The 25154-nt window shown below is 39.1% G+C and overlaps 1 protein-coding gene across 8 annotated transcripts in view; it reads left to right on the top strand.

Annotated features, from left to right (window-relative positions):
* PLEKHA1 (pleckstrin homology domain containing A1) overlaps positions 1-14990 on the top strand; it is a 54711-nt gene extending 39721 nt beyond the window's left edge. For 5 of the 8 annotated variants that reach the window (XM_055561017.1, XM_055561010.1, XM_055561011.1 and 2 more), the window contains 7 exons: positions 1708-1833; positions 3008-3151; positions 4677-4745; positions 7463-7527; positions 8132-8195; positions 9866-9955; positions 12534-14990. In XM_055561017.1, the coding sequence (XP_055416992.1) occupies positions 1708-1833; positions 3008-3151; positions 4677-4745; positions 7463-7527; positions 8132-8195; positions 9866-9955; positions 12534-12848 (873 nt within the window). In that variant the 3' untranslated portion in view covers positions 12849-14990. Of the gene's footprint in view, positions 1-1707; positions 1834-3007; positions 3152-4676; positions 4746-7462; positions 7528-8131; positions 8196-9865; positions 9956-11191; positions 11263-12533 lie in introns of all 8 variants that reach the window. The other 3 variants (XM_055561013.1, XM_055561014.1, XM_055561016.1) reach the window with 3 other exon arrangements.
* The last annotated feature ends 10164 nt before the right edge of the window (positions 14991-25154 follow it).

Below are 25154 nucleotides of genomic sequence, written 5' to 3' on the forward strand. Positions count from 1 at the left end.
CTTCAGGCTTGCCATTTTGTTCATCTCTTCTCTAGTCACTTTTACCTTTTCTTTTTCTGCTGTTAGAATTTCCTATCATTAGGATCATGTGCAGATGCTTGCCAAAAATACATGCAGATCTCTCACAGAAAAACCATCACAACAGTCAGGGATGGGAAGCAGGGAAGAGTGGATAAGCAATCGGCAGTGAAACCAAGCATGTTCAGTGTCTGACATTTCCCATCTGTCTAGTGAGGTCACTTTTCTGATTCTTATTACAAGTTGCCTGACTGGTTTTTTTGGTTCTGAAAATGTGTGTATTTTAATGACTGCCTTGAAAGCTCACTTTTCATTCAGAATTTTTAAGGGAGTTAACTATATTCATGAGTATTTTGCTTGTATTTTTCTTGCTCTTAGAAATGTTTGCAATTTAGATAATTTTGATTGTAAAATGCAATTCTAAGTCAATTGTTGAGCTATTAACATTGGACTTAGGCTGTACTTAGCATTCTGTTATAAGGATAAATGAGAAGCGGTGGGTTTAACGGTATAGGCAAGGGTTTTTTAATATACTATCATTTCTAGAAGAAAAATGAAAAAAAAAAACAATGTAAATTTTAGTATATTTTTAAGGACATATTAGAGGTATTTTCTTAGGAAATTCTCACATATGACTAAACCCTCAACTTCTTGAAATAGGGAGTAGCCACTTTTCGTATGGGTCACCTTTCAGCTGCACATTGCAGCTAATACAAATGTTGGAGAGCTAATTCTTTCTCTGGTTTCAAATTCTTTTAGTACATTTCTCTGTTCTTACGGCTAACATGGCCACATTTTCTCTGTCAGAATAATTGAAGTAGATGATGCTCTTCACTAGAAAACACTGGGACTTCTTTAGCAGATTGTTTCTGGGTATAGTGAACTTTATATAGCCGTTTCACTCTTAAGTATTTTTGCGAATCTTGGCAAGTAAAATTCTGTCTGTAGTCATGTTGTCTTTAAAAAGCTCTCCAAAACGTGCAACCTCTTAGATAAAATCTCTTAGAAGAATTTAGGAAACTTCCCCCTCCAGAATTCATTTCTCTCCCCTGTCCTTCTTATTTCCTTCATTCTTATGTTTCTGCCCACGACTGGTATTATAGTTTAATTATGGATGAGAGGGTGGAGGGTTGGCCTAAGGCCTGGGGAGAAAGCCATTAGGGGGACATCTGAAGAGACGGGATCCCCTGTCCTCGGAATGTTGCACAGTTGGGCAGGACTGGAGGGATGGGAAAGGTAACAGCACAGAGCTGTGACCCATTCTCAAGTGCTCTGATAAAATGGGGATGTCATTATAGTGGTTAAATGAGAAAGAGAGTTATACGAACTGAGCTAGAACGTGGACCAGCCAAGATCTAGCCTTCCATTCCCTGAACCTCTTGAGCCTGTTTTCTTACAGCTGTGGTGATGCTCCTCCTATGCATAGGATTGACAGGAGGATTAAAAGGGAAAATATATGAGATAGTACCCGCCCAAGGACGCACACGGTAAATGATGGCTGTGTCATAAATACTGTAAAAGAAAAACCAGTATGAAAACTTAAAGGGTTTTTTATATATATATATATATATATAATAATTTTTATATATACCAGTTATATATAGACTTATGATTGGTTGGAAATTCTGTGATAAAAGAGGATCTCAGATAACGCTTGTTGCAAAATGATTCATCAAGTTACTGTTTTAGGTCCCAAAGCCATTAGACTCACAGCCTCATCCTGATAACCCAAGTCGCCAAGGCGAATGTGGAAAGAAGCAGGTCTCTTACAGAACTGACATTGTTGGTGGTGTGCCCATCATTACCCCAACTCAGGTAAGAAGTCAGTTCTTCTATTGTGTGATGGTTTAGCTACTGCATATTGATTTTTGTATTGTTATCAAAAGTCAAATGGTACATCTTTATTGAGTAAATGCAGTCATTAAAACATAAAACTTTTATACTTATTTCAAAAGTATGTTTTTATTGTAAAAAATCTGGAAAGCATTAGGTAAACAACATTTAGCACTTTACATATTTTCTTCTGAGTCTTTCTTCTAGGCCCTTTTGCCCCCTAGAAATGGAAATACTTTGTAAACTGCTTTTTTTCCTTAGGTCTGAAATATTTTCTAAGTCACCAAAAATTATTTCACATTGTTTATCATGACTATGTGGTAGCTTTATTCCTAATCACCCAAACGTGGTAGTAACCCAAGTGCCCTTTATGGGTGATTTAGCCAATGGGACGTCCAAACAGTGACGTCACTGCTCTCAGTGAGAAGTGTCGAACAATTGGTACAAGGACCAACCTGAATGAACTCCCAGGAGAATAATACAGAGTGGCAAATGCCAGTCTCAAAAGCCCACCTACTGTATGATTCCATTTGTATTAAATTCTCTAAATGTCATAACAATAAGGATGGAAAACAGATTAGTGGGGGCCAAGCAGTTGGGGATGGAGGCTCTAAAGGGGCAGCCTGAGGGAGCCTTGTGGTGGTGGACACTTCTGTGCTGTGGTGGTGGCGGAAACACAGATATGGTAATAAAACTGCATAGAATGATGCATGCACAGAGACAGGCGTGTGAAACTGGGGAAATGTGGACAAGGTCTGTGACGTGTTTCAGTGTCTGTTTTGATAATGTGCCATAGAATAGTTTTCCCTGTTTGGAGAAACTGGTTGAAGGGCACATAAGACCTCCTGTACATTGTGTTTTTACAACTTCCTGTGAATATTTATAATTATTTCAAATTAGAAAGTTAAACCCCAGCATCCCCTACCAAAAAAAAAAGTGCTGGTGGCAAGACTTTTGCAGAAAAAGAGAGATAGAAATCTGGGTTGTAATCAGTGTTGTTAAAAGTTATGATTAAGTATCTCAAATTAATTAGAAAATACTTGAAGATCTGTTTTCCTCACTAATAGATTTTAAGATTGCTGGGATAACAGCATGAATTGCAAGTATGCTTTTAAGCTAAACAAGCAAGAAAAGACTTTATTTTGCTTCATTCTAGAAAGAAGAAGTAAATGAATGTGGTGAAGCTATTGACAGAAATAATTTGAAGCGGTCACAAAGCCATCTTCCTTACTTCACTCCTAAACCACCTTCAGATAGTGCAGTTATCAAAGCTGGATATTGTGTAAAACAAGGAGCAGTGGTGAGTAGTTTAACACAGTATGTGAAATAATGAAAAATTAGTATGCATTAGCAAACTGTCAACATACACATGGTTTGCTTTGTTTTGTGAAAGACCAGCTTGCTGACCAGGAGTCAGGAGAGGGCATAGGGGTTATTGTGTTCAAAACTCAGTGCTATTATTTTCTTGGTCTGTAGGCGGCGAGGTAAGTTAATGCCCATTACAACTAACCTGCAATTTTAAGCGAGCTTTCCTAACAATTTAAATTTATTCCAGGAAGGGTTTCTGTTGATTTTTTTTACCCCCTTGGGAGTGGGTCAGGGAAAAGGAACTCTAGTAGGGAGATGGCAGAAAAGGAGGGCAAGGAGGGTGGGGTGTGGATCACTTACTTGGTGCAGGGTTGGGCTGACCCGAGTTGAAAATGCTGAGATCTTGGGTTACTGACTTAACATCTCAGGCTCTCAGTTTTTGTTTTTGTTTTTTTTTGGTGTGTGTGTATGTAGAAAATCATATTATAAAGCCTACCATCCAGAACGTTTTTTGAAAGATGCAGTTGAGAGAGCTCACAGCATAGCACCTGGCCATTAGTAAGAGCTGGTTGGCCCAGATAACAGATCGGTGATAAGAAACTGTGGAAAGAGCAAGTACATTCACCAGTATTGTTACAGTTCCAAATTCCCTTTCTAAAATATGAACTAAATCTATAGATTTTCATGAGAAAATAAACTTCAAAGTTTAGAAATAAAGTTAAAAAATTTTTTTACTTAAATATCTACTGGCAATTCTGCTTGATCTTATATAATAACTTCTGGCAGCTCTGATGAGCTCAGGCCAACCAAGGCAAGTTCTTTCACTCCTAATTGTTTGACCCTCTTTAGGCTACAGGAAATGAAGGTGAAAGCTGAAGGTTTTTCATTCTTGCATGTCTGTAGATCAAATCAGAATTCTCATCAGGCTGTGTGTTAATTAGGGCTCTTGAGACATTCCTTTCTGTTGTACTCTTAAATCCAAGATACTGACACTTAGAAAATCTGAAGTGCTTTCACAAAAACTATATTTCATTGACAAAAAATGTTTATACAGAGTAGGTTCACTTTATTAAACATGTTACTTTACTAGTTAGTATTATAAAGTTCCTGTTGAGGATTCATGCATGTTATAGATGAAGAAGCTTGATATGGTTTAATAACATTTCCTGTGCTTGCTGTTGAACTCTTGACAGCCTTTACTTTGTGGGGGATGCAGGGCGTAGGGAAGTGCTTTCTTTGTTTTGATTTTTTTAACTTTCAGAGCATCAAAAATGTAAGACTTTATTATAAAATCATATAATAAGAGCTAAAAGCCAAGCACCAAAGTTGAATTAGAAGTTCAAGGCCTGAGTAGCAAAAGAGATGAAATTTCCTGTATCTCCTCTTCTAAGGGAGGGTGGTGAGGTTTTCCGGTGCTTGACATTTCTGATTGTGGGTTCATATCAGAAGAATTAAGTGGTTATTAACATTTGACATCTTAGAAACAGAAGTCTCATGTCTGTGTTCATCTCTGGTAGATGAAAAACTGGAAGAGAAGATATTTTCAATTGGATGAAAACACAATAGGCTACTTCAAATCTGAACTGGTATGTTGCTTTGTCATAAATGTTGCTTTAAAAAGGTTTTAGAAGTGTTACACTGTGGTAATTATATAATTTCTTGTCCTGTTTTCTATTTTTAAAATAATTAAATTCTGGTTTTTGGAGATATATACAGTGTATTTTGTATTATCAAGTACCTGTGTTCTGCAGTAGATTGTTGGATAAACTGAGCGCAGTTCTACCTCTTCTCTGATGGACATTTGATAGAGGAACCATATGCCTTGATAGATGACGGCAAAGATATATTCAGTGTAAATTTTGTTGTGATGCTTTTGGTTAACGGTATTTTCATTCAATACATCTTAGGTAAAAAGAGTGTACCTTCAAAGGCATTCTACTCGAAAAGAATTAAAAACATCAGAACCCTTCAGTCTACACATTTCCTCTTCAGGGGCTGTGGAGGAAATGGGAGAAAGTCCACATTTGACCCTCTGTATTTCTGCCTTCTCTTCCCTGCCCTCCCTTGGCATTTTCTCTTCCTATTTCAGATTGACTTTTTTGTTTCTTCACATAAGATGTTTTCGTCCCATCTGAAGGTAGAAGTAAAGACTGAAGTTCCCTCTTGCACTTGTTTGAGTAGCATCCTTATTTAAAATACTCTTGTCACGTGACCTGTGTTCTGCAGTAGATTGTTGGGTAAATTGAGTGCAGTTCTACTTCTTCTCTGATGGACATTTGACAGAGGAACCATATGCCTTCATGACGGCACAGAGCAGCACTGCCCAGGTGGGCTTTGCACTTCTGTTATCTGCCTTGGCCAGATCTAGTGGCACCTGTGGCTGTAAAATACAGCTGGAACTATGGCCACTGTGACTGAGGATCCTGACTGTATTTAATTTTAAAGTTAAAACTGGTCATATTTAATATTTTAATTGAAATGGTTAGGCAGAGCTAGTGACTCCTCTTGGACAGCAGAGCACTGGAGAATAGGAAGGGCATGTTTTAAGATTCATCTCAGGTGTCTGTTCTTCTGAAAAACTTGTATGCCTTTCCTTTACACATGTGTTACCCGATACCCACCTCGGTCATAACACTTCCCACTATGGTTTGTTACTGTGTACGTATTTGTCTTTACCAGTTAACTGCATGAGCTTCTTTTTTTTTTTTTTTTTTTTTTTGCACGAGCTTCTTGAGAGCAAAGATTCTCTTTTGGACCCTTTTATCAACACAGCGCCTGGTACTTGGAAAATAATCAACAAGTATTTTTGAATGAATTGAAAAATGGCATAGCATAACAGGAATAGCCATTTTAGCTTGGGACCCTTTCTTAGACTTCAAAATCTAAGAGCCTTAGCTGGAAGCAGTAGCTACTTGGTTCAAAAAGTACCAGCCTTGGTGTCTCAGAAGCTGCACTTGTGCTTGGTTTGATTATTTTCTTAGTGCTGCATAGAATAATGGTATGTCTTAAACTCAGTGGTGTGTCATTTTCAGTGAAATACAGTATATAGTATTTCATGAAATGTTTACTGTGAATACTGTGCCAACTAGGAACTGGTTATGTCATACTCGAATCTTGTATCTGGTTTTGTAGCCTTAGTTGAGGTAATTAGTATGTCTAATCCTGTTTGCCCAGGTGAACAATAGTGCATGTATTCTAGAATTGTGGAAAGTGACACATTTAAAACCTAGCACATGTCCTGCCACTTCAGTTCAGTCGCTCAGTCGTGTCCGACTCTTTGCGACCCCATGAATTGCGGCACGCCAGGCCTCCCTGTCCATCACCAACTCCCAGAGTTCACTCAAACTCATGTCCATCGAGTCGGTGATGCCATCCAGCCATCTCGTCCTCTGTTGTCCCCTTCTCCTTCTGCCCCCAGTCCCTCCCAGCATCAGATTCTTTTCCAATGAGTCAACTCTTCGCATGAGGTGGCCAAAGTACTGGAGTTTCAGCTTTAGCATCATTCCTTCCAAAGAAATCCCAGGGCTGATCTCCTTCAGAATGGACTGGTTGGATCTCCTTGCAGTCCAAGGGACTCTCAAGAGTCTTCTCCAACACCACAGTTCAAAAGCATCAATTCTTCGGCGCTCAGCTTTCTTCACAGTCCAACTCTCACATCCATGCATGACTACTGGAAAAACCATAGCCTTGACTAGACGGACCTTTGTTGGCAAAGTAATGTCTCCACTTAGTACATGTTTTGGAGAAGGAAATGGCAGCCCACTCCAGTGTTCTTGCCTGGAGAATCCCAGGGACGGGGGAGCCTGGTGGGCTGCTGTCTATGGGGTCGCACAGGGTCGGACACGACTGAAGCGACTTAGCAGCAGCAGCAGCAGTGGCAGCAGTACATGTTTAATAAACTCTGTTTTTTAAAATGACAAATTTAACTCGGAGAAGCTGGCTATTTACTACTCTGGTCCCTTGTATATGAAAAAAAAAAAAGAGGAAATACTCACTGAGTCCATAGCGGTTCATCGAGGAAAAGATGGATGGTTGACAGCTTTTAATAAGCTTACACTATCGTTTAGGACATCAGTAATGTGAACATGGGTTATATGTCAGTTTCCTTGTTTCAAACCACAGTGTATATAAGGTTATAATACTTGAGCCCTTCTAATGCTAGATGGTTCAAGAAGGTAGATTTATGTCTTAGATGTGCGTCAGGAAGGAAGCATGATTTTCACAATAGATCTCCAAATAAGACAACTAATGATTGGAAAGATTTTAAAAATGTATGTCTGTTTATCTGCCCTTTTTCCGATAGGAAAAGGAACCTCTCCGTGTAATACCACTTAAGGAGGTTCATAAAGTCCAGGAATGTAAGCAAAGGTAAGCACCCCCTTAGACTTGGTGCCTAAGACAACTGTTAGCACACAGTATATAGTTCCTCAGCTTAACTGATGCACTTTCAGATGATGTTTTTCTATATTATTGCCAGTGAGTTTTGCTAAAACTTTCAAAGCCTTCAGATTAAATATTGAGATTTTTTTGTTTGTTTGAAAACTACAAATTAGGGAACAATTCTTAAGCTTATTAATGGAAAGGACAGAATTTAATATGAACAACTTCTGTCATACTTGACAGATTGATGTATTAATAATTTTAGTATTTCAAGGTTGCTGCCAAATAGAGCTTTAATAAGAAAATATGTTAACTGTGCCACTGTTTCTTTGAGCAGACTCTTTCTTCAAGTTGAAAACTTTGGATTTTAAAGTTGTTTTTGCACTTTTCTAAAAATACATGTAACTGTATAAAATGTGTAGAATTCAATGCAAGAATAAATTGAAAAATGATAATTTAGTATTTTTTAATTAAATTAATATTTTACCTTTAATATTTATTAACACGTATTTGGTACTGGGTAAATAAGTGAAAAGAAAACTATCAAATAATTGCTTCTTGAGTACAATTGGAAAATTTGTTTTGTTAACAGTGACATAATGATGAGAGACAACCTCTTTGAAATTGTAACATCGTCTCGAACTTTCTATGTGCAGGTAGGATACTTCTTTCGAGATTATAGATCCTCCTAACAAGGAATTAATAATTTTAGAGGTGAAATAAACATAAATAAACGTGTTGCTCATAGAAGTAAGGAAAGATATGGCAAATGTAATTGCCAACTTAATAAAAATGATGCTGTATCTAAGATTATTGGTAGATCATATGTTCAGCAAAGAGATATTCTTCGCTATAAGTTAATTGAATAGAATTAAGTTTTATATGGAGGAAGGGAAATGTGCTATTTAGATGCTAAGTCTGTATTTTCAATTTGGATTATATTTGCACATATTTTGGAATTTCAATTATATCACTTTTTTGGTAATTTTCTAAAAAGGGGGACTCAAATATCCGTAATAAAAGTAAATAGTAGATCTTATTTCACTAATGGTGGATAGGTATCCTATGTTTAAGTTTAAAATATGCTTTTTATTTAACACATTAATTTACTTAAAAGTTTTTTTTATAAGAACATTTAGTTTTGTTTTTAAAAGTTATTACATATGCTTTTTGCAGAAAATATAGAAAAATACAGAAATATGAAGAGAAAGGTACTTTATAAAACATAGAATTCTACATTCAGGCAGCTGTTCTTTTTTTTTGTTTGTTCTTATTAGACTATATCTTTTTATACCAAGTGGGATCATATGAAATATAGTGTTATATCCTATTTATTTACTATATTATGGTCACTTTTTCCCACGTCATTAAGAATTCTCTGAAAGCCTTTTAGAACTATGCTCTCTCATATGAGTGTTTTACAATTAAACTATTTCTGTACTGTTACTGATCATTCATTAACATAGTTTTTGTACATTTACTGTGGTATAACGTGTTAGTGAACATTTTGTGAATAAACTTGTCTGGATTTCTTACTTCCTTCTGATCAGTTTCTAGATCAGGAATCACTATTAGAGCACGAGCTTTTTTAAACCTGTCTTTTACCAAATTGATTTCTACCGAATTGGTGCTCTTGTTTGTAGTGAACGAAAGTATACTCTACCTCTGCCTGCTTTGAGTTTTTCCCTTTTAAAAACTCTTTGTTATTATCATTGGTTCAAAAATATTACTTGTGTCTTTAAAATTTTTAAACTTAATATAGAAGGGGCCCTACCTCGCCACCCCTCTGAGGGCCTTGTTTAATTGAAGTCATCAGAAGGTTTCTAATGCACATTGGAAGCCACAGTCCTATCAAGGAAGAGCCTGCTTTGGCATAGGACTGCCAACACTGCTTTTAGGATTTTAGGGTACAATTAGAAATTGTTTTTAGAAAAATAACATAAAATGATGTCACAGTGGTTTTTGTTTTTTTTTTACTGCACAATTACATAAATATTCATCTTGAAAATTCAGACAAGTACAACGATTGGAGAGCAAAATGAGAAGGTCTTTGACTTCCTCCTCTTCTTGTTTTCTCTCCAAAACTGTTCATGTTGACACTTTTTGACGTGTTTCATCTTAGAACATTAAGTGCCCAACTTACTTCTGTGTGTTATAATTTACCCGGCAAAACCGGTTCAAAAAAGCGATTTCTAAAATTTCTTAGAAACCATTGCCTTAGGCTGATTTTGTTGTTGACGGTTAATTACCAAGATGAACACATTGGATTTATAGACACAAGAGCTGATTTTGAGGAAAACTTGAATGAATGCTTCCTTCCCCTTAGGCTGATAGCCCTGAAGAGATGCACAGTTGGATTAAAGCAGTCTCGGGTGCCATTGTAGCTCAGCGGGGACCCGGCAGATCAGCGTCTTCTGTATGTTTCCTGTTCTCTGGGGTGATACTCCCTTGGATTCCCAATCCTGTCAAGTTATTTTTCTTCCTCTCCCCCTAATCCTTTTGATTTCTTTCTGTTTTGAGATTTATCTGCATGTTGACTTTCATACCGATTGGACTTGCAAAAAAAAAAAATAATGCATTTCTAATTTAATGCTTCCTATAGTGTTATGTATACATAACTCTTCTGTGCATTGTATTGTCTTAAATGCACAAACAGGGCAACTAAAGAATGAACATTTCCTTGTTTTGTTTTAGGAGTTCTTACTTGTCAGTAAGTCCAGATTTGGTATAATTTTACCAAGTCTTAGTGTGGTATTTGACCTAATCATTTAAGGCACCTTTAGTTGTAGCATTACACAATTTTGTGAAGTTTTCTCAGTTTCCTTTTTAAGTTCCTGTAATTTCAGTTTAGGTTTTTTGCCTTAATAGCGCCATAAGACAGTTGAGCAGCTTGAACCTTAAATATAATGTTCTCTTTGCATTTCATTCTCATTTTTCACTTGGTTAATTTAAAAGGCTTCTTTTCACTATGTTAATTATCTTTGTGGCAGTATAGTAGATTAAACCAGCTAAACATTCTCAGTAAGGAATATGTTTTTACTTTTGAACTTACCATGTACATCATAAGAATAAGATTTAGCTTTAGGATACTTTGGTCACTGATCTCTGATCTGAAAATACAAGTCTACTAAGGAATGAAAAACTTGCAAGCATCTTAAAATGCAGTATATTTGTCTACAGAAGGCAGTCTGACACTAACACACAGCGTGATCGCCTTTATTCCCGGGACTCATGGCCAGTGCTGGCATTCTGCGCTCCTGGTATCTCCCGCAGTGCTAGTATTGCAATGATGCTGCCTTCCAATCTCTTCTTGTTAGAAATGACTCTAGGCCAATAAATACCAAAAAACCCATGTTTTCTCACTTTTAAAGTTGTTGTTCTTATATCCTTTTTGGAATAGCTCAGAAATTATTTTTAGAGGTGTTAATTTTGTAACCACCTGTGTTTTATGTGACCTTTTCAGCGGTCAAGTATGAGACTCTCTGCAAAAACAATATCTGTTGGGAAGAGGAAAAGCTGGAGAAGGGTGTTTGTGTTTTGTGCTTTGTGGTGGGGGCAAAGTGAACTCTCTGTCTCTGTCAGCAGAACTGTCTCTTTTCCTCCCCTTCCCAGGATAGGTTAACTCTAATCTTAGCTTTGCACTGTGTTCCAGATGCGGCAGGCCAGAAGGCTGTCGAACCCTTGTATACAGAGGTATACGTCAAGAACTGGGGAATGCAGCACGTATGTGGGCTCTCACGCACACATGCCTTCTTACTAGAGGGCCCGGACTTACTCACTACTCACAACTGATTCTAGAAAGTTGAGTTAACCAAACTGCCTTCTGCAGTTATCGTAACTGACTTTGTCAACACTAACGCAAACTATTTCACTATAGTCATCAGGTTGAATATGTCTATTAAAAAAACAATGAAAAAAAAAATAAAACTTTACTAATTTAAAAAGTCCTGTCTATTTTCTAAAGCTTAATTTCCTGAGTTGCCACAAGAATTTTGATTTCTGTGTTTCATGTATTTGGGAACTTTTTTATACTACACCACTTGAAATGCACCTTTGTGGTAATATGTACAAACTCACAGGTGCACATGCGTTGGATAAGCTCTGTATTACTATAGTTTGCATGCATGTTAGCTCTTGGGTGAAATTCAGCATCTAATGGGATCTGTAGTGTTCGGTGGTTTGTTTGTAGCCCTTTTTTTCAAAGCCACCCGTGTCACAAATGAACACAATGAAGGAGGAACTATATGGCGGTGCGTTTGGGATGGTCGTATTTAAGGTTGACTTCAGATTTGATTTAGTCAGAAGCGTGCTGAATACTCACAACTCAAATTATCTTATAACAGTTTTAATAAATGCTTAAGTATGTACCCTTTGCTCTCTTTAAAATGTCAAGCCATGTGAATGTGTGCTATATGCAAAAATAAATAAATGCAGTTAAATAAGAAGCAAAAGGACTATAATATCAGGGAAGCAAAAACTTAAGTTTATGAGGCTACCAGATAAAATAAATAGGTTTGAAAAATGTTTAATTCTGCTTATTAAAGAAGTAATTGCCTTTTACTTTTAAATTCTACATTTTCATTGTTTAATCTTTCTAAAACATATGGGGATAATTCCTACTGTTTATTGAGAATAAACTCTTAAGTAAACATGGTAAAGCTGATAGGCCCCCTGTTAAACACAGTTCAGTTGCAGTTGGTACACTGCATTCCAGTCTAGGCTGACTGAGCCTTTCAAGCGTCAAAGCTGCCAGATTTGACTTTGGTGACAGAACTGGTTTCTCAGTGGAAATGGTTGTTGGCTGTCATCGCTCTAAACTCACCCCTAAAAATGCACTGCTTTGGGAAAGAACTTGCACATGTATGCTGCACGGCTCATGCTTCTGCTCTGTGTGTGTCTTGTTCTGTTTGTTTTTCAGAGAATAAAGTCTCACACTGAGTTACTAACCCTGTCGTTATTGATTGCCTGTGTCTGACCGCCACTCCTCTTTGCAGGAGCGTTCCAGCAGTCCTTCCGAGCCCAGACACGCTCTCCTCTCTGCCCGTGCCGCGGCAGCCACCCCGCATTCCGCAGCCTCTCGCAGCAACTCTCTGGTCTCAAGCTTTCCCATGGAGAAGCGAGGATTTTATGAATCTCTTGCCAAGGTCAAGCCAGGGAACTTCAAGGTCCAGACTGTCTCTCCAAGAGAACCAGCTTCCAAAGTGACCGAACAAGCTCTGCTAAAACCTCGAAGTAAAAATGGCCCTCAGGAACAAGATTGTGACCCCGTGGACTTGGATGACGCAAGCCTTCCAGTCAGTGACGTGTGAGGTGGAAGCTCGTGGAGCCTGACCCGCCTCATCAGCCCTCAGTGTCCTTTTCACAAGGCTTCTCGCCAAAGATGATAAAGGGGAAGTGGGTTTTAATGCGTAGAGTATCCTGCCTCGTCGCTGTCTTCTTTATAAGCTGGTAAGCCAGGAAGCTAGCAAGTGGCCAAACTAAATGTAATTTCTTTAAATGAAAGAAAAAGAAAGAAAAAACCCTGTTAGTATCAACTGTCTGAAGCTTTGTTCTCATTGGGATGATAAAAGTGTGTGTGTGTGTGTGTGTGTGTGTGTGTGAGAGACACTTTTTCCTAGTGAATTTGACAATTTAGCCGCTTCACAATTTAAAACATGAAAAATGCTTATTAATTACTTTGGTTGTTTTAAAAATGCTACTGTGACTTCCTATTAGATGTTCAGTCTTTACACATTCTTACTGGTTAATATTATTGACTGAAATATTGCCAGACAAAGATGTCTAAACTCATGATGTCTGTGGTGCTGTAAAATTTATACTACAGTGTGGACAGTTTTGAAGCGATAACCATTTTTGTTACTCTGGATCTCAAGGTGAGCAGTGCATTTTGCATAGAGAGGGTATTTTTGAACTGTTAGTGAGGGTTGTGGGTTGTACTGTTGGAGAAAAGGGGAGAATTGGAATTCAGATAGGTAGATCTTGGACATTTGTTTGTAAAATCTTAGTCAAGATGTGCAGCACAGTCATTGCTTTTTATTCAGTGAAAATTATTTGGTATGAAATTTCTTGGAGGTCTGATTTTCTTGTCAAAATTTTGTAAATAGTTCTTCTATATTTGAATCAGTGGAAGACCTCGTTTATATGTAAAGATACTGCCCTTAGTCATGTGGTTGTAGCCTCTGCTTTTTGTCACTAGTAACCTGTATTCAAGCGTTCATCTTGTTTAGGAATGTTTTGAGATTAATGTGCTTAAAAGTCCTATGTGATTGGTTTTAAACAATTGGGATAAAATTAATTTTTAGTAGCATAAGTTAATGTGCTAAATAGCATACCATTTTGTGTTAGAGATACCAGAATGTTGTTATTCTACTATCTGTGCAATACATGTTTTAAGCACAAATTTGAGTATACATTTAATCATGGGGATGTCAAAAACATAAGCTCCTCTCTAAAAAACATCGTTAGTTTCAGGTGTTGAATAACAGACCAGTTTGACCAAGTACTGTTTCTACGGTTCAGTCTTAAACATTCGCTTTAAGAAAATAGTCTTGAATTTCATATGCTGCTATTTTTTATGATATTTTGCCATATTACAGTACTGTTTTGTTTTGAATTCATACATGTTGCTGTTTCTCCTTTTCATTTTCTCAGAAGACTTTTTGTTTGAGAGCGAGAAAGTGGGAATGGATTTCTTAAATCAGAGTGTGGTCCAGAGGTTACTATCTGTTACACTAGAATTATCATAGCATCAGTTTAAAAATCCAAATGCATAAAGAATGCACCACTCAACATTTTTATTCATAAGCTATTATTTTTGAAACTTCTATTTAGATTTTTCTTCTTTTTTTGCAGCTACATTTGAAAATGGTAGAATGAAAAGGTTTTAAGTTGTTATTTTCCCTGCAGATGCATCCATTTCGTTGGCTCTTTTAGAAAGCTCTTTTCTCATGAGCACGCCTAAGAAGTCTTATGCAGACAGTGGGCGGTATTCAGGAGCCTGATGCTGTTTTCTTTGGTACAGCTTCCACACTGCATGTTCATTTTAATATTTTGGTATTGGTAATTTGATATATTTCATAGTGGCAAAATATTAGCTCTATTTTGGGACTTTTTATAGAACTACCCTTGCATTCAGTAGCATAGGAAAATGTTCTTGTGATTGTCAGGGTCTTCTAATATTTATCTCAATACTTTTATAATTCTATGAAAATTATTTAATTATTTTAAAACATATACTTTTCTTGTAAATATGTCACATCCGAATTGTCAAAGAATTACTTTGAATACCTTAATATTTGCTGCATTTTTTTCTGTATATGTAACATGTCTTCTCTCAGAATGGGAATGTATGTGTGCTTCCCAATGTTTACCTTTATGTCTGGTATCTTTATACGTCAAACTGGTTAAACACTGTAATGCTTCAAAATAAACTCAGAATTAATTCTAACTTATTTCTCAGGACTGATTCAGTTCTTGGGTAAACAATGAAATAAAATGAATACAAAATATGTTTGGTTAATTGACATGAATTTACATGTTTAAGAACAGGCTAATTAGTTGGTAGCCTTGGAAAGGCATGACTTGATAAGAAATTGTGCAAGAAAAGATGAGTGTTTTGGGGAAAATGAGCTTATTTTTGCTTCATTAGAAAACATTCTCAAAGGCAGTATCAACAATGTTGGGTTCAAAGCATCGTTTGAATCATCTGGGCTGCACTTGTATTGCGTGGTTATTAGTTAGATGGGTGTGAGATGACTAAAAAGGAGTGCATAGGACGTGCTCATCCACACGTGGGCTGTGGACACGACTCGTAAAAACACCCCATTAAGTGTTGGAGGCTGCTTCTCGCAAACCTGCCACTAATAACAAATAGTCCACCTTTGCTGTGTATCCAGCATCTAATGAAACTGGATAAGGATATATGAACTGGTGCAACTTAATTTCTTTCTCTGAAAAGTATTTTAAATGTTTTTAAATTAAAAAAATGAGAAAGTTCTAAAAACTTCATTACTTTTACAAAAAAGGAAAAAGATCCCTTTCTCAGTCTTTTTACTTCTAGTTAAAGCCGTACTTGTGTCTGTATGAACAGTTCTAACAGTGAGGCAGAAAATGTTCATATAAAAATGGAATGATGTAACAGCTTAGTACCAGATTTGATAACAATCTTCCTTGTTATGGGGGGGGGGTTTGACATTTCACACAGGACATGGCTGTAAACTCACTTAGATGGGTTTGTATTTGCCATACGTCAACTTCCCTGTTAAGCGGGTCTAGAATTGATTGTATGAGTTTATTTTTTAATGACTTATGAAAATCACGTTTTTGTCAAACTTCATTTAAGACATGTATTAATACTGCTGAATTTACAGCATTCAGTGCAATTTACTGTTGCATTTACGATTTTGATCCATAAGGTCCTAGTGTGGTATTTTTGTGACAAGGCCTAGGTCTGTGATGTGGCATATTCATGGAGTAATAGCGCCACCTTCTGGTTATATCATTGTTAAATTTGAAGTAATTTGAAATCTCACTTTATTTCAGTTAGAAAATTAAAACATGTAATTGCCTAGGATGACTTAGAAATTAATATAAAATTTAATGCAACATTTGTGAGTGACTTTAAACCTTTTATTTGCAAATAAGCATAGATTCCTATGAGGTTGTAAGTAATCATCCAGGGCTCTTGTATACCCGTCACTCAGTTCTACCCATAAAACAGAACAATGCCATCACCACAAGGATCTCTCATTGTTGCCCTTTTATAATCACATTTACCTCCCATTTTACAGGAGGAAAATAAAAGTCATTTGATTAAATTCACATTAGGTTTAAAATCTAGTCTTTTTTATTCCAAGATCTGGGCTCTTAACCATTATGGTATTGCTGCCACAGTAGAAGTCTTGAGAATTGCTCTGTTTATATGGTACTATCTCCAAGGAGTTGAACTTTCCTTCAACTTATTTTCAGTGTTTTTCAGAACCATAATATTTCAAATGATAGATTTCTTTATACATGCATTTGCATCTAATATTTGAGAATCAATAGTAGATAAATATCCTGATCATAACCTCCCTGAAAGATTTTAAGCCCTGACATTGCCATTATATAAATTAATAAGGTTACCAAAATAAGGATTTTAAAATAGCTTTAGGATGTTGAATTCTTGAATTGGAAAGAGTGTGGAAACTGGTTATAGTCACTGGGTGTAAGGTGAGAATGAGGTGTTTTTCCATGTGGAGAAACTTTGGAACTTCTGATAAAGTCAGGTCAAATTGGTGTCTTCAGTGTACAGTATGAAGTGCACAGGGAACCTAAGAAGATGATCAGATCAGATCAGATCAGTCACTTAGTCGTGTCCGACTCTTTGCGACCCCATGAATCGCAGCACGCCAGGCCTCCCTGTCCATCACCAACTCCCGGTGTTCACCCAGACTCAAGTCCATCGACTCAGTGATGCCATCCAGCCATCTCATCCTCTGTTGTCCCCTTCTCCTCTTGCCCCCAATCCCTCCCAGCATCAGAGTCTTTTCCAATGAGTCAACTCTTTGCATGAGGTGGCCAAAGTACTGGGGACTTGGAAAGGTCCCAGGAGAGAAAAAATAAAAATTACATGACCAGCAGTAAATTTGGAAATGTTGATCTGAAATTTGAAGTATCCAAGTTGATGCATAAAATTTAAATTGTTCTCTTGAAGTTTCATTGCCCCTTTCTCCCTTCCCCTTTACCCTGTCATACTGGTTTTCTTTAGCATTGGTCAGCGTTGGGTGGGGGAGACAGGAGAATGGCTGAGTGGGTGGGAATGTGGGGAACTTGCCATGGGCTTCCCATATGGTACAGTGGCAAAGAATCCACCTACCGATGCAGGAGATGCAAGAGACGTGGGTTCCATCCCTGGGTCAGGAAGATCCCCTGAAATGGGAAATGACAACCTACTCCGGTATTCTTGCCTGGAGAATCCCATGGACAGAGGAGCCTGGCGGGCTACAGTCCACAGGGTCGCAGAGTTGGACATGACTGAGCACACACGCACACTTCATGATTTAGGAACTTAACCACCTCAGGCTCATTTTTGCCTGTCTTTGGTAACTTCACGACTTGAACTTACTCTGTTCCCTGTGGATCCTTATTATTATTTCCAAGTAGAGACCATTGGTCCCAGTAACATCTTTTCCTTTGTGACTTTCATATACACCATGCTTCTCGTCTTGCCTCATGTTAGCACTATCCTTGTTTCTCACTCTCCTTTTGCCTGTCTGTATTGCAAAGGTGGAAGATTTCCTAATGGATTAGAAATGACGAGTGAAAGGAGGTGATGTATTAGAGGTGAAGGCAAGTCCTGTGGCCTGAACAACTGGAGAAACACGTAGTCCATGATCTGAAGTAAAAAAGATTGCAGGTAGGATAGGTTTGCATGCAGAGGCTGTAACTGAAGTATTGAGTGTGATGGTTTGAGATGACTATTAGATACCAAGGAGAAACATCAGGAAGGCAGTTTGATATACAGATTTGGAATGGAGGGAAATCTTCATTGGAGATAAAAACTGGGGAGCCTTCAACATACTAGATGGCGTTTGAAGCTACGAGACTGGATTAGAGGGACGAAGAAAGAAGAAAAGAGGACCAAAGAATGGATGGGGCATTCCAATGCTGAGAGCTCAGAAGAGGAACCAGTGGTGGAAAATGAAAAGGTGTGGTTACTGGTCAACCGAAAGCCAAGGGACACATATGAGTCAAGGAAAAGGGGTCAAACGTGTCAATGATGCTCACAGGTCTAGTAAGAAGCCAGCTGAGAAATTGGGTTTGTCCATGTGGAGGCCACTGGGAATCGATAGGAGCAGTTTTGGTGGAGTGAAGCCAAACAGCTGCTGTGAGGAGTTTTGCTGTAACAGGAGCAGAGAAGTGGGATGCTTGCTGTTAGCAAAAGCAGAATCAAGTTTTGTTTTGTTTTGTTTTGTTTTAAGATGGAATACTGGCATTTGGTTGATGGGATGACCCAATAGCAAAAGGAAGACTGATGATGTAGGAGATGGGAAGGATTGTTGGAACCAAGTCTGGCGGGGAGATGAGAGGGAATCTAGTGCACAAGTAGAGGGCTTGACTTTTTATACAACAACATCGATGTTTGTCTGTGGTAGGAGGGCAGAGTAAGCAGAGGCATGGGTGGGAGGAAGTCTCAGTGAATCAGGAAGTGATCCTCAGCGATGAGTGAGATGGGGAAGGCAGTATTATGAGGCTGAGGAAAGAGGAGATGTGAATTGTCCCTGCTTGTGGAGAAGGAAGGGACCAGGGACATAGAGGACATCTTGGCAGTTCTGAGAGCCCACTTGAGCCTGTGCTCATGAGTTGCAGGTTACAGTTAAATAACAGGTCATCGCAGTCATTTTTGTCATGCTCCTGTTTTGAAAAGCCCTCTAGATTCCCACTGAAGGGCATGGTGCTGGATTCCCACTGAAGGGAACATTTGATTCAACTATTCATATTTTATTTTTTTAAATGAAGAAGGACAGTTAAACTTTATTAATACCTTCAGTATCTGTTGGGCTCCCCTGATGGCCCATAGGGTGAAGAATATGCCTGTAATCCAGGAGACTCAGGTTCATTCCCTGGGTCAGGAAGATCCCCTGGAGAAGGGAATGGCAACCCACTCCAGTATTCTTGCCTGGAGAATTCCATGGACAGAGGAGCCTGGCGGGCTACAGACCATGGGGTTGCAAAGAGTCTGACACAACTTGAGTGACTAACGTGGAAATAATCTTGTTTCTCTCCTTAGATCAGTTAATTTGATGAATCATATTAATTCATTTCCTATTATCCATCATTACATTTTGGAAATAAATACCATTTGGTCAGGATATGTTATATTTAAATAAGCTGCTTCTGTTTGCTATAATTTTATCAGGAATTTTTGCATAAATACAAGTGATACTGGTTTGTACTTTTCTTCTGTATGGGTCTAGTCTTTGTAGGTTTTGTGGTGTTAAAATAGCTTCATGGAAAAAACTTAATAGATAGTCTTCTTCTAAACTGTTTTGGAACAACTTGAAAAGAATTGGAATGATTAAAAAGTTGGTGAACTTTCCCCATTAAACATTCTAGACCCTTTTGTGGGGGTGCATCCTGACAACCTCATTTCCTCCATGAAAATTGATGCACTTAGAACCAATCTTTTCTAGAATTCATTTTAATAAATAATATTCCTAGAAAATTAGACAAGTTTTCAAATGTATTTGCATGAGCTGAGCAAAATATACAGGACAAGAACTCACTGTGTCTTCAAAATAAATGAACTAACACGAATACTTCATTTATATGACAAGTTGTGATATCTGATTCTTATTTGACACCAAGATAATTACAGACACAAACAAGGACCCTAAAATAAAGTGGTGGTATTCAGGTGTGAGAATTCAGGTAAGAGAGTTCCAAAAAACATCTGCTTTACTGACTACGCCAAAGCCTTTGACTATGTGAAGCACAACAAACTGTGGAAAATTCTTCAAGAGATGGGAATACCAGACCACCTTACCTGCCTCCTGAGAAATCTGTGTGCAGGTCAAGAAGCAGCAGTTAGAACTGGACATGAAACAACAGACTGGTTCCAAATTGGGAAAGGAATACGTCAAGGCTGTATATTGTCACCCTGCTTATTTAACTTATATGCAGAGTACATCATGTGAAATGCCGGGCTGGATGAAGAACAAGCTGGAATCAAAATCACCAGGAGAAATACCGATAACGTCAGATATGCAGATGACACTACCCTTATGGCAGAAAGCAAAGAGGAACTAAAGAGACTCTTGATGAAAGTGAAAGAGGAGAATGAAAAATCTGGCTTAAAACTCAGCATTCAGAAAACTAAGATCATGGCATCTGACCCTATCACTTCATGGCAAATAGATGGGGAAACAATGGAGACAGAGACTTTATTTTGGGGGGTCCAAAATCACTGCAGATGATGACTGCAGCCATGACATTAAGACTCTTGCTCCTTGAAAAAAAAGCTATGACCAACTTAGCATTTTAAAAAGCAGAGACATTACTTTACTGATAAAGGTCCATCTAGTCAAAGCTATGGTTTTTCCAATAGTCATGTATGGATGTGAAAGTTGGACTATAAAGAAAGCTGGGTGCTGAAGTATTGATGCTATTGAACTGTGGTGTTGGAAGAACTCTTGAGAGTCCCTTGGACTGCAAGGAGATCAAACCAGTCAATCCTACAGGAAGCCAGTCCTGAAGATTCATTGGAAGGACTGATGCTGAAGCTGCAACTCCAATACTCTGGCCACCTGATGTGAAAAACTGACTCATTGGGAAAGACCCTGATGCTGGGAAAGATTGAAGGTGGGAGGAGAAGGGGACAATAGAGGATGAGATGGTTGGATGGCATCACTGACTTGATGGACATGAGTTTGAGCAAGCTCAGGGAGTTGGTGATGGACAGGGAAGCCTGATGTGCTGCAGTACATGGGGTCACAAAGAGTCGGACATATCTGAGGGACTGAACTGATTCAGGTATGAGGAAAGCATCTAAATCAAATGTCAGTGAAAGTGAAAAGTGAAAGTCACTCAGTCGTGTCCAACTCTTTTTGACCGCATGGACTATACAGTCCATGGAATTCTCCAGGCCAGAATACTGGAGTGGGTAGCCTTTCCCTTCTTCAGGGGATCTTCCCAACCCAGGGATCGAACCCAGGTCTCCTGCATTGCAGGCGGATTCTTTACCAGCTGAGCCACAAGGGAAGCCCAAATCAAATATCAGGGTCTTCTAAAAATTCAAGTGTGACATGTATAATTTCTCATAAGGAATCAGTGATCCCAGGAGAACAAGTCTGGGTTTCCCACTTGAGAAACACTCTCCTTATGGAAAGTGTTTAAACTTCTTAGCTTCAGGCCCTCACAGTTCCACCTCCTGATACTGCTCCTTGTGTCTCCTGCACAACAGGTCCACGGAATCATTCTTTTGTTCCTGATTTTCCCACCTCCCTGCCATTCTTGCTGTCATTCTGCCTGAATGCCACTTCTAGATGTTTAATTCCACTCATTGTTCAATTTCCATTAAGATGCAACTTTCTCCTTGAGATGTTGAACTTGCTCTCTCACCTTCCCCACAACACAAGCCATGATGACCCCAAAATACCTGATTGCCTCTCCCTTCTGTGCCAATGTTCAATTCAGTTAATTGGAACTGGAATTCAATTTAAGATTTTGTTCTTAAACTCTGGGCTGATTATATAGCTTTTTCTCTCACCACTGTAGTCTTAAAAAAAAAAAAACAAAAAAAAACACAAAAAAACCCAATGACTTCAAAATTTGGAAGAGATTAGAAAATGGAAACACCCCAATCTAGCTCTTTGTTGATTAGATTGGCCCCAAAAAGAAGTAAATAAGACAGTAAGCAAAATTTAAACAGATCCTGGTATTATTTTTTTTTAATTTTATTTTATTTTTAAACTTTACATAATTGTATTAGTTTTGCCAAATATCAAAATGAATCTGCCACAGGTATACATGTGTTCCCCATCCTGAGCCCTCCTCCCTCCTCCCTCCCCATACCATCCCTCTAGGTCATACCAGTGCACCAGCCCCAAGCATCCAGTATCATGCATCGAACCTGGACTGGCAACTCGTTTCATACATGATATTTTACATGTTTCAATGCCATTCCCCCAAATCTTCCCACCCTCTCCCTCTCCCACAGAGTCCATAAGACTGTTCTATACATCAGTGTCTCTTTTGCTGTCTCGTACACAGGGTTACTGTTACCATCTTTCAGTTCTGTAAAAATACTCAAGTATGCATGATTTCAGCAGTCACACCCAGCTGTTGGAGGTCAAGGGTCCCTTTCACACTCATCACGTTCAATTTTACATTGACTTTCAGGTCACCCGTAATCACCCAATGGCTCTTCTGAGCCTGCAGTGAAAGTAAACTCTAATTCTTGAAAGCAGTGGCTCTTAAAAGTGTGGTCAAACATCATCATCATCAGAGAACTTGACATGCAACTTATCTGTCCCTCCCCAGTGCCTGTAGGGAGGGGACCGGCAATTTGTTTTAACACCTCCAGGCGATTCTAGTGCCAATAGTTTGAGATCATGCCCTAAAGCATCCATTGTGTGTGATGAATTCTCTCCTAGGCATCTCCTTAGGAGAACTGAGAATACAGTCAACCCACATCACCATCTGGGTTTTGGGGTTCAGTTAAGGAACCCCACTGAGAAAGGCTACCTGGAACCACCTACTTTGAGAGATTACACTCAAATAGGAATAAAAATTTTTCTTTGTTTGATATCATCTATGGGTGCTAACGGAGAAGGCAATGGCACCCCACTCCAGTACTCTTTCCTGGAAAGTCCCATGGATGGAGGAGCCTGGTGGGCTGCAGTCCATGGGGTCGCTAGAGTCTGACACGACTGAGCGACTTCACTTTCACTTTTCACTTTCATGAATTGGAGAAGGAAATGGCAACCCATTCCAGTGTTCTTGTCTGGAGAATCCTAGGGACGGGGGAGCCTGTTGTGCTGCTGTCTATGGGTTTGCACAGAGTCGGACACAACTCGCTTCAGTTGTGTCCGACTCTTTGCAACCCTATGGACTGTAGACCACCAGGCTCATCTGTCCATGGGATTCTCCAGACAAGAATACTGGAACAGGTTGCTATTTCCTTCTCCAGGGGATCTTACCAATCCAGGGATCGAACCCAAGTCTCTTAGGTCTCCTGAACTGGCAAGCGGGTTCTTTACCACTAGTGCCAACTGGGAAGCCTGATATCTTCTATAGAGACAGAATTTTACCAAGAATCTAAAAAGGTGCTTACACCATCTAGCTCAGCCTCCTGGCAATGGAAGAACCAGATGTTGAGTTCTAGAAGTCTTTGTTGTTTGATGGAAAGAAGCATGTCACCTTTTCTGAGCCAGAGAACCTTCTTGACATAGACTATTCAGAAGCTCCTGTCATGTGGATGTGTTACAAGTTGCAAGAGAAGCTGAGTGAGATGGGACCAGTATCCTTAACACAAGCACAGGAGTTCGTCCAGTTTTCTCTGTGTGGTTAGTATTTAAAATCTATTTCTTCCCACTGATTTGAAATAAGGCTTTTATCAGTGTCTTAGCTTGGGTGGCTACAACAGAATACTTTAGACTGGGTGGCTTATAAACAATAGAAATTTATTTCTCACCATTCTGGAGGCTGAGAAGTCCAAGATCAAGCTGTCTCAGTGTCTAGTAAGAATCATTTTCCTGGTTCATAGGCGGATGTCTCCTGACTCTTCTCTTGTGGTGGAGGGAACTCCTGGGCATCTCTTATAGGGGCGAGAGTGGAACCCTCATGACTTACCACATTGCAAGGGCCTCACCTCCTAGCACATCTCCTTGAGGGTCAAGTTTTGACACATGAATTTTGGGGAACACAGACATTCAGGTTCTAGCACTAATCACTCATGAAAGTGAAAGTCGCTCAGTCATGTCCGACTCTTTGTGACCCCATGGACTTTAACAGTCCATGGAATTCTCCAGGCTAGAATACTGGAGTGAGTAGCCTTTCCCTTCTCCAGGGGAATCTTCCCAAACCAGGGATCGAACCCAGGTCTCAAGCATTGCAGGTGGATTCTTTACCAGCTGAGTCACAAAGGAAGCCCAAGAATACTGGAGTGGGTAGCCTATGCCTTCTCCAGCGGATCTTCCCAACCCAGGAATTGAACCAGGGTCTCCTGCATCACAGGCAGATTCTTTACCAACTGAGCTACAGGGAGGCCCTGATATGATAATCACTCATAGTGGAGTGCATTTCTGAACTTCCTGTAACCTGAATATGGGTATTTCTCTGCCAGAATCATATGAGCAATTACAATGAATAATACATTTTAATAGCACATAAATATTTTTCTATTCAATTTTTGAACTTCTGGATCTTTATTTTGGAGTTCAAAAATATCCTACCTTTTTTTTAAAAATTGGAATTACATCAAGTTTATCGTATTGTGAGGTGCTCGTTCACCTGAGAAGAGACACCACCTGTGTTTGATGAATCTGGGCAGATGGGTCTTTCCCGCCCCCAGGGATCTTCCTGGTAGCTGCATTTGGGGAGAAGGAGGTTGTGGATAGGAGGCCCTGTGCACCATGAGAGAGGAAGCCTGGGTGTGGGCTCTAAACACAGAGAAGGCTGTGAGTAACATCTGCCTTTGGAGATAGGATGATAAGAGATGCTTCTGCTTTAGGGCCAGACGGCAGAGTGGGTGCAGACAAGGGCCTTCTCCCCAGTTCTGCAGAGCCTGGTGTGGACCCGGCCCAGAGGGCTGACGTCTGTCTGCCTGGCCATGAGTCACTCCAGTCGGTGAGGTGCTGGGGCTGGCTCTGGAGAGTCAATTGTGAGTTTCGGGTAATTGTGCAAGCTGGCTGTTGCCAAACAGCTATAGTTGAAAATTAGACTTATAAACTTAAAATTACATAAATTTCATTAGGAACAAAGGTAATAAAAACTCAAGCTCATCGCTTTCTAGTTTTACCGCACTTTGCTTTCGCCCATGCTCTAGGGGTTATTTACAACTCCTGGGCCTGAGGGGATGCTGTGCCCTCTCTCACCCCTATTCCACATTCAGTGATGTCATGTTGGCAGCTTGG

This window comes from Bubalus kerabau, chromosome 22 (genome assembly GCF_029407905.1).
Source record: "Bubalus kerabau isolate K-KA32 ecotype Philippines breed swamp buffalo chromosome 22, PCC_UOA_SB_1v2, whole genome shotgun sequence".
Taxonomy (NCBI): Eukaryota; Metazoa; Chordata; class Mammalia; order Artiodactyla; family Bovidae; genus Bubalus; species Bubalus kerabau.